The sequence below is a fragment of the Setaria viridis genome, chromosome 2, assembly GCF_005286985.2.
Source record: "Setaria viridis chromosome 2, Setaria_viridis_v4.0, whole genome shotgun sequence".
NCBI classification, from domain to species: Eukaryota; Viridiplantae; Streptophyta; class Magnoliopsida; order Poales; family Poaceae; genus Setaria; species Setaria viridis.
The window spans coordinates 36,310,095-36,323,080 of NC_048264.2; the positions used below are offsets into that span (position 1 = coordinate 36,310,095).

At 47.3% G+C, this 12,986-nt stretch overlaps 3 protein-coding genes across 4 annotated transcripts; 2 read left to right on the forward strand and 1 right to left on the reverse strand.

The window, feature by feature from the left end:
* Positions 1–1,566: 1,566 nt before the first annotated feature.
* On the reverse strand, positions 1,567–3,761 carry LOC117842166 (uncharacterized). The gene is made up of 3 exons (XM_034722532.2): positions 3,551–3,761; positions 2,213–2,406; positions 1,567–2,004 (listed from the first exon to the last, which is right to left on the reverse strand). Exons 2-3 carry the CDS (start codon positions 2,385–2,387, stop codon positions 1,784–1,786), a joined length of 396 nt encoding a protein of 131 aa, XP_034578423.1. The 5' UTR covers positions 2,388–2,406; positions 3,551–3,761; the 3' UTR covers positions 1,567–1,783.
* A 2,001-nt stretch (positions 3,762–5,762) lies between these two features.
* LOC117844349 (probable 1-acylglycerol-3-phosphate O-acyltransferase) lies at positions 5,763–10,079 on the forward strand. The gene is made up of 9 exons (XM_034725075.2): positions 5,763–6,102; positions 7,331–7,567; positions 7,800–7,846; positions 8,144–8,262; positions 8,341–8,501; positions 9,079–9,188; positions 9,277–9,376; positions 9,527–9,650; positions 9,748–10,079. Exons 1-9 carry the CDS (start codon positions 5,903–5,905, stop codon positions 9,874–9,876), a joined length of 1,227 nt encoding a protein of 408 aa, XP_034580966.2. The 5' UTR covers positions 5,763–5,902; the 3' UTR covers positions 9,877–10,079.
* Positions 10,080–10,213: 134 nt separating this feature from the next.
* On the forward strand, positions 10,214–12,455 carry LOC117842903 (pentatricopeptide repeat-containing protein At2g36980, mitochondrial). 2 transcript variants are annotated; one of them, XM_034723425.2, is made up of 2 exons: positions 10,214–11,203; positions 11,330–12,455. In XM_034723425.2, exons 1-2 carry the CDS (start codon positions 10,430–10,432, stop codon positions 12,359–12,361), a joined length of 1,806 nt encoding a protein of 601 aa, XP_034579316.1. In that variant the 5' UTR covers positions 10,214–10,429; the 3' UTR covers positions 12,362–12,455. The 2 variants fall into 2 exon arrangements, with proteins under 2 accessions (XP_034579316.1, XP_034579315.1); XM_034723424.2 differs by having other exon boundaries at positions 10,214–12,455.
* Positions 12,456–12,986: the final 531 nt, after the last annotated feature.

Below are 12,986 nucleotides of genomic sequence, written 5' to 3' on the forward strand. Positions count from 1 at the left end.
TCAGACCAAATTCTTTTGACTTAGTTATCCATGTGTCAACAATTAAACATTTCTATTTTCGTAGGTAGAAGTACTTTGGTTTTCCATACGAGACGATGGGAACATGAAAAATCATGACTCAAGCTGAATGTACTTGACGGAGATCGGAATGAAAAAGATAATGATGGACTGCCTAGGGTGTACGTGTACGGAACTTTATTGGCTTTGGGGTTTAACTTGATGATATCTTGTTCTGATCTTCTCATGATTTTACCAAAGTATGTGCTACCCTCTCCAGTTGCATCTAGTTTTCTTATTGAGTTTTGATATTTGATCTGAAATGGTATGAGTATATTTGCCTTGAGAAATAGTCTCATTAAAGCATATATACCTTTATTTTCGCCATAAAAGTACATTATTTTTGCTGTGTAATTTCATAAACATATCACAATAAATAATATTAGTCAAAACTCAAAAACCATGTCAGTATCCAAAATCTCACTTTTTTAATGGGAGAGAGCACACAGGTACTAGCGTCGAGTACTCAAAAACCTTCCAGCCTGGCTTGCTCTCACTGGCTGAACGGTTATGAATTGTGATGGATTGCTTCTTTTGACTAAATTATCCATGGTCAATATGACACCTTTTCTTGAGTAGCAAGGAAACGAAACACTTGTATTTTTCACAGGTGGAAGTACTTTGGTTTTCTACACGAAACGATGGGAACCTGAAAAAAAAATCATGATTCTAGCTAGTAGAAGCCATCATGTGCCCACTTTGTGTGAGCATTAGCCACACTAGTGTAAAACACACATGGCACAGGCCACAGGGCAAGCGAGGAATCACACCCCGGTCAACGCTTTACGGCAGCAACTGGGCCCTGTGCCCCTGCCACCCAGCCAGCGACCCGCTACGGTGTAGGAGCATGGCTTGGCTTGTTTTGCAGTACAGGAGGCTGGAGATCGAGGCAGTGCCGTACCGATACAGTTAGGTGGTTAGCTCAGCGTGTTCGGGGCGCTGCTTTGCAGCTGCCTGCTGCTGCTCGGGTGAGAGCAGCGCAGCTGCAGCTGCAGCAGCAGCAGGCAGCGTGCAGCGGCGGCGGCAACACGCTGTTGGTCGATCGGTACGCCTGATCTGATCGCAGCACTGTGGCGGCGGGCAGTACTAGCACTGCGCGTGCGCGTGGGCTGCTAATAAAGACCGGGAGAGCTTCGTGGGCCTGGAAATCTGCTGAGGCAGTGATCTGGTACGGTGGTGATCACGGAGCGAGACTGCATCATGGAAAACACTCGGCAACAGCAGTGTCCTGGATTCAGAATTTTTTTTTTAACACCTGGATAGCCAACTTCCATGTCCCTATGGGACATTTTCTCGGGCCTCGATCAGAAGCAGTTCTCCATTCTTGTTTCAACTAAATTAGCTTAGCAATATCGCAGCACGCTAAACATTCGATCGCAATGCAGGACGCCTAACCGGGAATGTTTCATGTGCAAGCATGGAGCCCTCAGATACATATAAACAGGTGAGGTCAAGAACTTATGGGCGAATTTGCAATGCAGACAACAGGAGCACGGAATTAGACAAGAATTCAATGGCAAGAAGCTGAGCACATTCAGCCAAGCTGAGGATCCTCAAGAGAAACAAAGCAGTGTCATCATACATCAACAAGAGGTTGCATAGTGATCTACTGGACCCCAACCTATGAAGCAGTAGAGAGATGTGACAAGAGGTTGATGGAAGCAGTGGAACAGGTCACACTAGGTTACTATGAACAACCGCGCAGTGCTTATTGCAGAAGATATTTCTAGACTTTACCCTCCCAGAGGCACTCGACAGAGGGAGTGCTGTCACTGCGATTCTTTGTTGATGGAATACGCAGTAAGAGATCCCGGAGATGGGCTGGTGGCTGGAGGCCCATGGCAGAAGCACGCTCCCAGCGCTGAAGCCTAGAAACACCAATACATGGGCCAAACTTCGTGTCCATGTCAAATTGTCGCAGCTGCTCCTCTTGGTCACCAAAATCATCTGCAGCAACATTATCATGAACAAAAGCTTACGGTATCAAAAAGGAAACAGATAGAGAGGTCTCCAAATTATGATATGGTATCAAAAAAATGAAACAGGAAGAGAGGTCTCTAAATTATGACTTCTACAAGATGGTCACTCCCACAAAGTGAGAAGTGTAGAAATTAAAGAAGATTACTCTTATGATCCCTCCACAAGTGGCAAGTACCTTTGAGATCCCAGGAACCATGAGAAACTAGTGCTGATGTCTGAGCAGTGTCCGGGGCCCCGACAGAGGCCCCTCCAGTGTACTGCTGTGTTTTCTTCTTGGAAGATGATGACGCCTTTGTCACACCTCCTTTCTTTTTCTGCCGGTAAAAATCTTTCATGCCACTAGATGCCATGTTTGACAATTCTTTAGTCCTGCAATAGCTTTCTTGTCAATTCTCTCCAACAGAAATTTAAAATTACTTCTACTCTAGACTTAGGATTTGTTTTTCATTTTTCTGTCTTAGGTCAAAAAGTATGCTATACAATATAACTGTGGAGATAAGAGTTATCAGAAACCCGTAAGTTCAGAGTTCAAGTCCTGACTCCTGTGTCCTGACCGCTAGGCAGGGTATCTTGAGAACCAAGTATCTGCCTGTAGCTCTAAGTTCAGAGCTCTAGTCATTGTTCACAAAGCAGTTAGCATGATTGCACTGTAGCCAATTTGCACACCATCAGAGCCAATGTAGCAGTCATCCAATCAAAGTATCATATATAATCACACTTGGTCACATGGATTTGCAACTGGCATGAGAGGAGTACATTCAGAAAGCTAAGCTCTTCACTAGTGACATTATCGGCAAACTGAACTGAAACCTTGTGGATCTGAGCTTCCTGCAAGCATACACCTTATTCTAGAAAATAGATTGAGACTCTGGAATAGACAATAGAAAACAAAAAAGCACTACCATATTTGCAGAAAGCATCATATACTATCATCGACCATGGCCACATGGATATGCAACTGGCATGAGCGTAGTGCATTCAGTTAAGTTCAGTTCTTCACTAGTGACATAATCTGCAAACTAAACTGAAAAGGGCATGGCTAAAACACTGCCGTTCTAAGCTTGCTGCAAGCATATATGCCTCAATGCTAGACGGTAGATTTGAGGCTCTGGAACAACACAAGGCAGAAAACTAGAAAGCACACTCATTTTGCAGAATGTTAGTCTTGTTATGCTCATGCCCATTGCCCAGAAGACAATGATAGAAATGTTCGTTAGTCGCCAATCGGGAAAGTCGCTTCCGGAATGGTTATTCGGTGGAATCCCCCAAGTCTTTTGAAATTAAACTGCAACCGCACCTCAGCTGGGAGATTCCAAGAAGCCCAACAGTGCGACCTAAATAGTAATGTCTATCTAGCGCGCCGAAAAGACGAAGAAGATGAACCCAATCGAACCATGGATGGCTTGATCGGATCAGCACGGCACCACGCACCACGGGAATCGAGAAGTGAACGGACGGGGAGGAAAAACGATTCCGGCTTGATTTGGGGAAAATGACGAGCCGGATTACATACCGAGAAACCGGGCAGATGAGTCCGCGTCCGGACGGATCTGCACAACTGTAGATCGAGGGATGAGCGGAGCTGTGGCGGCGCAGCGGCAGGTGACTGGGGAGCGCGCGGCGGGTCGAGGGTGTGGGGTGGGGCGGCGGCGTCGTGTGCTCTCGGCTGCGGTTGGGGACTCGCGTGCGTGCGTGCGTGGACGAGTCCCGGGGGCAGCGGCATGCCGATTGCAGACACGCGTCCCTGATGCACACACCTGTGTTTCCTCTACAGCCACTGATTTGACCAAAATACCCCGACTTGGGTTCGAGTCCCCAATCCAAACTGCCGGAGCTTTCCCTCGCCCCGGTGAGGCCGGAGGGCTGGGCTGAAGGGCAAGGCAGCGCATCCCTGCGGCGGCGCGACCCCCCTTTCTCCCTGCCTTCCCGCCGGCCCCCGTGGAGGAAGCTTCAGGGCAGCCGATGTATGCTTGGGACTTGTTTAGTTCCCAAATTTGGAGTGGCAAAATTTACATTTTGTTATAATTGTACAACTGTAGCATTTCGTTTGTATTTGTGAATTATTATCCAAACATTGACTAATTAGGCTCAAAAGATTCGTCTCGCAAAGTGCAACAAAACTGTGCAATTAGTTTTTGATTTCGTCTACATTTAGTACTCCATGCATGTACCACAAGTTTGATGTGATGGGGAATCTTCTTTTTGCATAGTGCCAAAGTTGAGAATTTAGGGGTAACTAAACAAGGTCTTGATAGGTTCCTTTGCGATTGCAAATTTTGTCCTTTTGGTGCTTGAACTCCCACAGTAATGCTGTATTTTTGCTCCCATGTGATTTGAATTGTTAAGTCGCATCAGCATTTTTGCAGATAACAGTTATCAAATATATGCATTCTTTTGTACATATGTAGATGAATTTTATGGACTTGATTGGCACAAGCGCTACAAATAACTTTTAGGAGGTTTGTTGAGGTTTACCTTCACGAGGAATATAATATTATTCACTTGGAGTGAAAACCTACAAAGTATTGCTTCATGGAATTATGGTGCCAAAAATTGCGGATTTTGGTGTGCCAAGAAAAATGCAAACGAAATGAATTTTGATATGATGTTCTCAGGTCAAAATTACCAACTCAAGGACTCCAAAAATGGTCAGATCGAGTTGCAGTGGATAACTCCTTTGATTTTGACGAAGGAACCAAAATGCTTGAATGTAGCATAGGAGACATGAATGCCGCCATGCTCAGTTTGCAAGTGTCTGCATTGGGGGCTGGTTTGGTTCGAGCCCTCCTAAGCAGCTCCACGCCAGGCACAGCTCCACGCCAGGCAGCACTGCCAGCCGTAGGCGTCTGATGTGTAATGGGAAGTACGAAGAATTCTGGAACAGTGCTCCCTTCCCTTCCTCCGTTTTAAAATGTAGGTCGTTGTAGTTTTGTAGGTACATAATTTTTACTACGTATCTAGATATGATTTATATCTGGATGCATAGCCACAGGTAGGTTGGGCTCGAACCTCTCCTACCATTACTAGAACTATGGAGCTCAACCTAAGCCCGCCTATAAATTTACATCCATTGAAACTTGAAACTTGAAAGGAATGACTAGAGTTAGAAGAGGAAGGGAAATCCCTCCTGACATTCTTTTTAAAAATAAAGATCCACCACTATGTATAGCAAAATCTAATTAAAAAATTTAAAACGACCAACACTTTGAATGGTATTTTCATGTTCGAGATTAATAGACTTTTGATCCAATTTGGAATCTAACTATTTTGACAACCCCGGTCCATATGCCTTCAGGGATACCATTCACCGTAGCCATTGGCCGTGCCAAAGTTCGATCCCGTAGTCCGCCGGCAGCCGGGTCATCGCGTGGCCCACCGCCCCCGGCCCAATTGCCTCGTTCAGGAATCAGGAGGCGTCACCCCTCGCGCACCCGGCGCCAGGCAGCAGCCATCCAATCCGGACCAGACGAAAGAGTCCGACCCCAAAACCAACCAACCAGCCTTCCCAGAAGCCTCCGAGGCCGCCGCCGTCGCGGGCTCGCCGCTCGCCTGCTCTGCTCCCTTGCTTGCGCTCCAATCCCAAGCCACACGCGGCCTGTCGCGCACCACGCACGCCCTGACGTAACCTCCCCAGCTGCCAACGCGCGGTCGCCGGCTCGTCTCGCGAACGCGCGCGCGCCCGTGCTGTTTCTTTTCTTCCCCCATAAAAACACGCCTAAACCTGCCCGATTACGCTAACGAACTGCGGGGGCCGCCGTCACCGGAACCTAACCGAGCGGACGCCTCCAGACTACTCCACCAGAGCAGCCGCGGAGGAGGACGGAGGAAGCGGGGGGAAGACGCGCGTGACGTGTGCCCGCGTCGTATGAGCCGTGCCGCCGTCGCGACGACGACCAGGATGGCGGCCGAGGAGATGGGACGGGCCTCCGCCTCCGTGGCCACGGCGGAGGCGGCGCCGGCGCAGGCCTCGAGGTGGGCGCGGGTGTGGCCGCCCTCGCTCCGCTGGATCCCCACCTCCACCGACCGCATCATCGCCGCCGAGAAGCGGCTCCTCTCCATAGTCAAGTACGACCCCGCCCCCCAAGGCCCCAACTTTGGGTGCCCCCTCCAATTTATCAAACAACGTGTGAATTGATTGATACTTCGCGCTTTTGACTGGTACCGTACAACTAGTTATTGTGATGTGATTCCTCTTTGTACCGGAACACATTCCCACCTCTGCCTTCCAATTTATGAAATTACATGCCAGTTGGTACAAAGTTCAGGCTTTTGGCCGGAGCAGCTTGTCGCCTGGTCACTTAGTGTGGATTTAGTACATTGCAATTAGGCATGTGCTAATTGGGCGACTGGTTGTTAGTTCATCTGCAATCCAGCTCGGCTAAGATTAAGGTCCTTCTGAACGTTGAGCTCGAAGCTGATACTCTGGAACAGGGCAATTGCCTCCCCTTTCATGAAGACTGATTGGACTGTTGCTGCAGTTTCACTTTCGTCACAATTATCAGCTGTTAGTGCTCTAGCTAACTGCACTGCTAAGGTTATGAATTCTACTAACTGAATGTTGGGGACTCTGAATAGAAACTTGTCTGTGTTCTAAAAAAAATCGTAACTTTGTTGCTGTGGAATCCCTTGGGTCTTAGTCACTTTAAGTGGATTTTGTCCTGTGCTGAGTATGGAATTTTGCTCAGTGGCTTGAGATCATACAGCCACATGGTGTAGTTTCAGGTCAAATGAGCAAATTCAATTAAATTATCAAGTGCTGTAGTGGTTCTGTAGCGCATTGGGTGAGGTGTTATTTACTAATGGATGGTTTGGCCTTGTTCTGTCTACAAACGGAACTCTCTAGCCCGTTGCTTGGATTTTATCCAGTTAGTCCTTTTAACTGTGTCAGCATACTCATGAACTGCATCTGCAATGTACGAAAGAACTGTCTTTCATCTTGCTTAAGTGATTACAAGTACACAATCGTTTCTGATTATACTGAAATGTTGCAAGGTGTCTGAAAGAGTGAAGCAACAACATGGCTTAGTATAATATAATTTGGTTCATTTTCAAGTTATAAAAAACCATACCGTCCCTATTGCACATGTTAATTTTTAGATAACCTGCAAATGTATTTTGTGGTTTTCTGATTATTGTTGGCATGGGGCTTTTTTTTAATAATTCATGGGCCTTTATTTTTGTATTTCTTTTGTATTATGCTGCTGTCTTGCCTTTATCATTTCATTCTAGATATTTCTGTTATCCTTTGTGTATTTTGCTGGTACTTGATGCACCTTTCCTTTTGTCTTTACAGAACTGGGTATGTCCAGGAACAAGTCAACATCGGCTCTGCTCCACCTGGGTCGAAAGTAAGATGGTTTAGGTCAGCAAGTGATGAACCAAGGTTCATCAACACTGTAACATTTGATAGCAAGGAGAACGCCCCCACCCTTGTTATGGTTCATGGCTACGGAGCTTCTCAGGGGTTCTTCTTCCGAAACTTTGATGCCCTTGCAAACCGTTTTAGGGTGATTGCCATTGATCAGCTTGGGTAAGTTTTGACAAAAGTGACACGGATTCTTTTTTAATTATCGACCACTATAGGTCTTTAATCAGTAGTAAATTATCAGGAGGAATAAAGGAGGACTGAATTTTCATTAATTGATCTGGTCCTTATATTTTAAGATGTCATGGAATGTGGTTTGGAGGAATCATTTCTCAGTTAACCGTCCTCTGATGCATTTCGTGGCACTATAGCATTGACTCTCTCATTCCTTTTGCAGCTGGGGTGGTTCAAGCAGACCTGACTTCACCTGTAAAAGTACCGAAGGTTGATACTCTGCACAACTTTAAATATGATTTTATTTTGTTATTATGATACTGATTAGCCAAAACTACCATTAGATTTTAACTTGTCCACCGTTTAGCATGCCACATACTCTAATTTTATGATAGTATTCTGATATGTTCTTTTCTGTGGATCTTAGTAGTTTAACCATTTATAAGAAGTGTAACTAGATTTGTTCCATTAAATTCATATTTTGATTCAGTTGTTAACATATGCTTGCATAAGTGGTATAGTAACAAGTTATATTCTTTTGCCTTTCTTATGGGTGTGTGTAAACAGAAACTGAGGCGTGGTTCATAGATTCTTTTGAGGAGTGGCGCAAGGCCAAGAACCTCAGTAATTTTGTGTTGCTTGGCCATTCTTTTGGAGGATATATTGCGGCAAAGTATGCCCTAAAGGTATGTTCCTAAAACCTTTGCCGGGTGAAGTGTCTGCATTTATGCCAATCATTACTAACAACTTCAATCATATTTCAGCACCCTGAACATGTTCAGCACTTGGTTTTGGTTGGTCCTGCTGGCTTCTCGTCAGAAACAGAGCATAGCTCTGAGTGGCTAACAAAGTTTCGAGCAACATGGAAAGGCATGCTAATCAATCATCTTTGGGAGTCCAATTTTACTCCTCAAAGAATTGTTAGGTAATCTAAGATTGTTGCACATTTCTTTTTTGTCAAGACATTCACATTACAATTTTTTCACGTAACTTTATCTGTTGTTTTATTAGTTTTGGAATAGAAACAGGGCAGCATTGCAACAGAAACCTCCTACTCGAAGTCAAATGTTGGAACAGAGTAGTGTAGTTTGTCGTTGTTGTTTTTTTACAACTGATAGAAGTGCCATGCCAATTATTAGCGCAGTCGTGACTTTCAACATCAGACAAAAGCTACCCATGGATTTAGTAGGAAAACATCAAAGAAAAATTGGAAGTTCCTGAAATAAGCTGAAACTTGCCTTCAGCTTGGAAAAACCTGCCAAGTTCAAATTGAGTCCACAACTCCAAATTAACAAAGTACGCATCCAAATATGTGACAGCAACCAAAGCAACACCAACACCAGTCAAACTTTCACTCAAATGATTTAAATGTTCGTACAAAATAATATTTCCATCTGCATTGCTACACATCTCACAAATCCCTGGAGCATGCCACTACTGTTCTGCATCCAAGATCTGAGCTCCTACATTTTGTCCTTATTTTATCTGTTTTCCTCAAACAGAGGATTGGGTCCTTGGGGTCCACGTGTAGTACAAAGTTACACTAGTGCCAGGTTTGGTACTAGTTCAACGGGTGCATTACTAACAGATCAAGAATCTGCATTGCTGACAGGTATTCCTTTTGGTTAACTAATCCAGTAAATGCATATTTCTTATAATACTTGCAACTGAGCCTTATGGTTGTTTTCTCATGTATGAAGATTATATCTACCATACCTTAGCTGCCAAAGCTAGTGGAGAGCTGTGCATGAAATACATATTTTCCTTTGGGGCATTTGCAAGGAAACCTCTTCTGCAGTGGTTAGCTTCTTACACACATCTACTTGTGGTTAACTGTTCTCTGGTAGTGATCATGCACAATACATTCTGAATGTCAATGAAATCATCATTTCGTTTGGAGTAAGTGGAATCCCCATGATGTTTGCTGATGTTTTACTATCCTTGCAACAGTGCTTCCGATTGGAAAGTGCCGACTACATTCATATATGGGCAGGAAGATTGGATGAACTACCAAGGGGCTCAGCAAGCGCGGAAGGACATGAAAGTTCCTTGTGAAATAATCAGAGTCCCACAGGTACACGTTGCCAGCTGGCAACATCGCGTATTCTCGAATTACAATTTTATAGGACTGGTTGGTTGAAGGACTAAACCTCTGTGGTTATATTCTGCAGGGGGGGCATTTCGTGTTTATAGAAAACCCTTCGGGGTTCCACTCGGCTGTGCTGTATGCGTGCCGCAATATCTTATCAGGAGATGGAGAGGAGGGCCTCACTCTTCCTGATGGCTTGATATCTGCATGAGATTGCTGCATCTTCAACAATCTCGTGCCCAACAATAGTTTACATAAAGCAAAGTTATACCATGGTGGAAATATTTGTGCTCATTTCCGCCAGATTGTTTCTGTACGAGTTATACCGATATTTTCCGTGTACATATTATGTAACCATTGGAGAAACATAATGTGATGTAATGTACGATTCTTTATTTGATGGGAATTTTTCAAGTCACAAACTTGCACTACGCAAATCATTTCCTCGGAAACGCGTTCTTACGCCGAAAGCATCCCAGTTGCATTGCACCTGGCAGTTGTTAGTGCCGAGGTTGCATCAGGTGGCGAGGGTCAGTTAGGCCAGTTTATCAAAACTTGTCTTTTGACATCCTGTTTGAGATGATTTTCTCTTATTTCTGCACGAATTGAACTGTTTCCTTGTCCGAAAAAAGAATTGAACTGTTTTCTACACAAAATTCCTAAACTTTATGCAAATTAGCTAATTCATCGCCACTTGACGCAAAACAGGCAGCCTCTCGCACTCCCTCGCTCTCTCCTCTCTCGGCCTACTCAGACTTCCTTTGATGAGCCTAAGCCCACGGGCAGCAAGTCGCGCCGCTGCACGGGTAGCAAACCATGGCGGCGGTGGCAGGCCCTTCGCCGGCCTCGCCGCGGCCACCTCTCGGATCGCCTCCCTCGGGCGCGCAGGCGAAGCTGCCTCCGCGCGCGCCGTGTTCGACGCGATGCCGCAGCGCGACGCCGTGTCCTGGAACGCGATGCTCACCGCCTACGCGCGCGCCGGCCGGCCCCGCGACACGCTCGAGCTCTTCGCCTGCGCGCCCGCGTCCGACGCGTTCTCGCTCACCGCCGCGCTCGCAGCGGCCGCGGCACTCCGGTGCCCAGCCGCGGGCGCGCAGATCCACGCCCGGCTCCTCCGCCTCGGCCTGCGGGCGCCGCTCCCCGTGGGCAACGCGCTCGTCGCCATGTACGCCAAGTGCGCCCGCGCCGACGACGCCGCGCGCTCCTTCGAGGAGATGCACGACCGCAATGATCTGTCCTGGTGCTCGCTCCTGCATGCCTATGTGGCTTCAGGCCACTTGAGGCCCGCGCAGGAGTTGTTTGATGAAATGCCCATTAGAAACAACGTCGCCTGGAACACGCTGCTTATGGGGTATTCACGCAGTGGCAATGCCAGACAGTGCCTGCTTCTCTTCAACAAGATGCGGATGGCGGGGCTTACCTGTGATGATGCAACACTCTGCATTCTCGTTGATGCTTGCACCGAGCTGGCCCACCCATCTACTGGCTTTTCAGTTCACAAGATTGTATTGCAGAGTGGATGGAATGCAATGGCTGAGGTCAGTAACTCCCTGGTTTCCTTGTACACTAAGTTCAGCATGCTCGATGACGCTGTGCGAATCTTTGAGTCCATGAAGGTGCGGACCATTGTGTCATGGAATTCACTGATCTATGCCTACATGAAGGTTGGCTACACGGAACAAGCTGCTTCTCTCTTTCGAAGTATACCTGAGACTAATGTCATCTCATGGACTTCTATGATTGGAGGACTTGCAAGGAACGGGTGTGCTGATGAAGCCCTCACACTATTTTTCGAGATGGTTGCACATGAGCATATTCATCCAGATGACTTCACTTATGGGGCTGTGCTGCATGCTTGTGCTACTTCTGTGTCTCTTGCAAGTGGAAGGATGGTCCATGGTAGAGTGTTCCAAACTGGGTTCGCATCCTACCTGTACTTAGCCAACAGCTTGATGGACATGTATGCCAAGTGCGGGGATGTGGAGAGTGCAAGCAATGTGTTCAATGGCATCTTTGTCAAGGACCTTGTCTCATGGAACACAATGTTGTTTGGATTTGCGATAAATGGATGGGCCAACGAAGCGCTGATGGTGTACGACAGCATGAAATCCCATGAAGTCTGCCCCGATGAGGTGACATTTGCAGGCTTGCTCACAGCCTGTAGCCACTCTGGCCTTCTTGAGCAAGGGGAAATCTTCTTCGAGACGATGGTGTCTGCTCATGGAATTCAACCAAAGCCAGAGCATCTTTCTTGCGTTCTTGACATGTATGCGAGATCAGGTAACATAAAAAAGGCTGCTGAGATCCTGGATCATTTTGCAGAATCGATTCGGACACATAAGAGTGACGTACACGAAGCTCTGCTTAGTGCATGCTCGTCCGAGCACCTGAATGCCGGGATTGCAAGGAAGGTGGTAAAAGACATGGTGAGGACCGAGCCTGCAAGAGATGCAGCTTATGTCATGCTGTCCAACTTGTTTTGCGCCAGTGGGCAATGGAGCGAGGCCGAGAGGGTGAGGAGAGCCATGGCTGAGCACGGCGTCAAGAAGTCTCCTGGTTGCAGCTGGATTGAGGTGGAAGGTGCTGTTAAGGTATTTGTATCAGGTGCGCAAGATCCTGATCTTACAGGTTTTGTATGCGATGTTCTTCGCTTATTGGATGGCGAGATAAGAAATATCACGCGTTGTGGTGTGTAGCCATAGAGGGTCATCATCGGAGTCATACATCGAGATTGTTGTTATATTCCAAATAGGACTTTCCTTATTGATGTTGCAGGTGATTGGCCATCCATCGCATGGGCGGAAAGAACACTGGCAAAAGTGCGTAATTTGACGCAACAAGTAGCTAAAACAACACACGTCTTTCATGCATTTCCACGAGCAGCTTGCGAGCAAGACATACGCTGCCACCGCTTTCGCTGCAGAGGCCGCCTCTCACCCTTGCCTCTGCCTCGCGCTCGATGGCGGAGCGCCGCTCCTCCTCACCAACTCAGCCTTACCGTGCCGCTAGCGCCCGCGGGAGGCAACGGTTGCGCGCCATCGTCCTCGACGGCCGTGGCGACCAAGGTGATCCACGGGGACGGGTGGCGCTCATGCTCGACCATCCGGGCCTGTTCGTCTGCGATTCCGGCCCCGCTTCGCCGTGGGATGCCGCCTTTCCGGCGTCGCTGCCGACGAGCTCCTCCAGCCACGCCACGCATACTTCCTCCTGCCCGTGGACATGCTGTACTCCACGGTCACTGATGACGAGATCGCCGCGGTCTGCGAGTCCCACGCCACGACGCGCGCGGCCTCGGACCGGAAGAGGATCACCTTCGCCGCC

Excerpts from the sequence above, each read along its gene's own strand:
- LOC117842166 (XM_034722532.2), bottom strand. The coding sequence starts at position 2,387 with ATGGCATCTAGTGGCATGAAAGATTTTTACCGGCAGAAAAAGAAAGGA. Across the intron at positions 2,005-2,212 it reads TGGTTCCTGGGATCTCAAAG|ATGATTTTGGTGACCAAGAG; the intron begins GTACTTGCCACT and ends ATGTTGCTGCAG.
- LOC117844349 (XM_034725075.2), top strand. The coding sequence starts at position 5,903 with ATGAGCCGTGCCGCCGTCGCGACGACGACCAGGATGGCGGCCGAGGAG. Across the intron at positions 7,568-7,799 it reads ATTGCCATTGATCAGCTTGG|CTGGGGTGGTTCAAGCAGAC; the intron begins GTAAGTTTTGAC and ends TTCCTTTTGCAG. Across the intron at positions 8,502-9,078 it reads ACTCCTCAAAGAATTGTTAG|AGGATTGGGTCCTTGGGGTC; the intron begins GTAATCTAAGAT and ends TTCCTCAAACAG.
- LOC117842903 (XM_034723424.2), top strand. The coding sequence starts at position 10,430 with ATGAGCCTAAGCCCACGGGCAGCAAGTCGCGCCGCTGCACGGGTAGCA.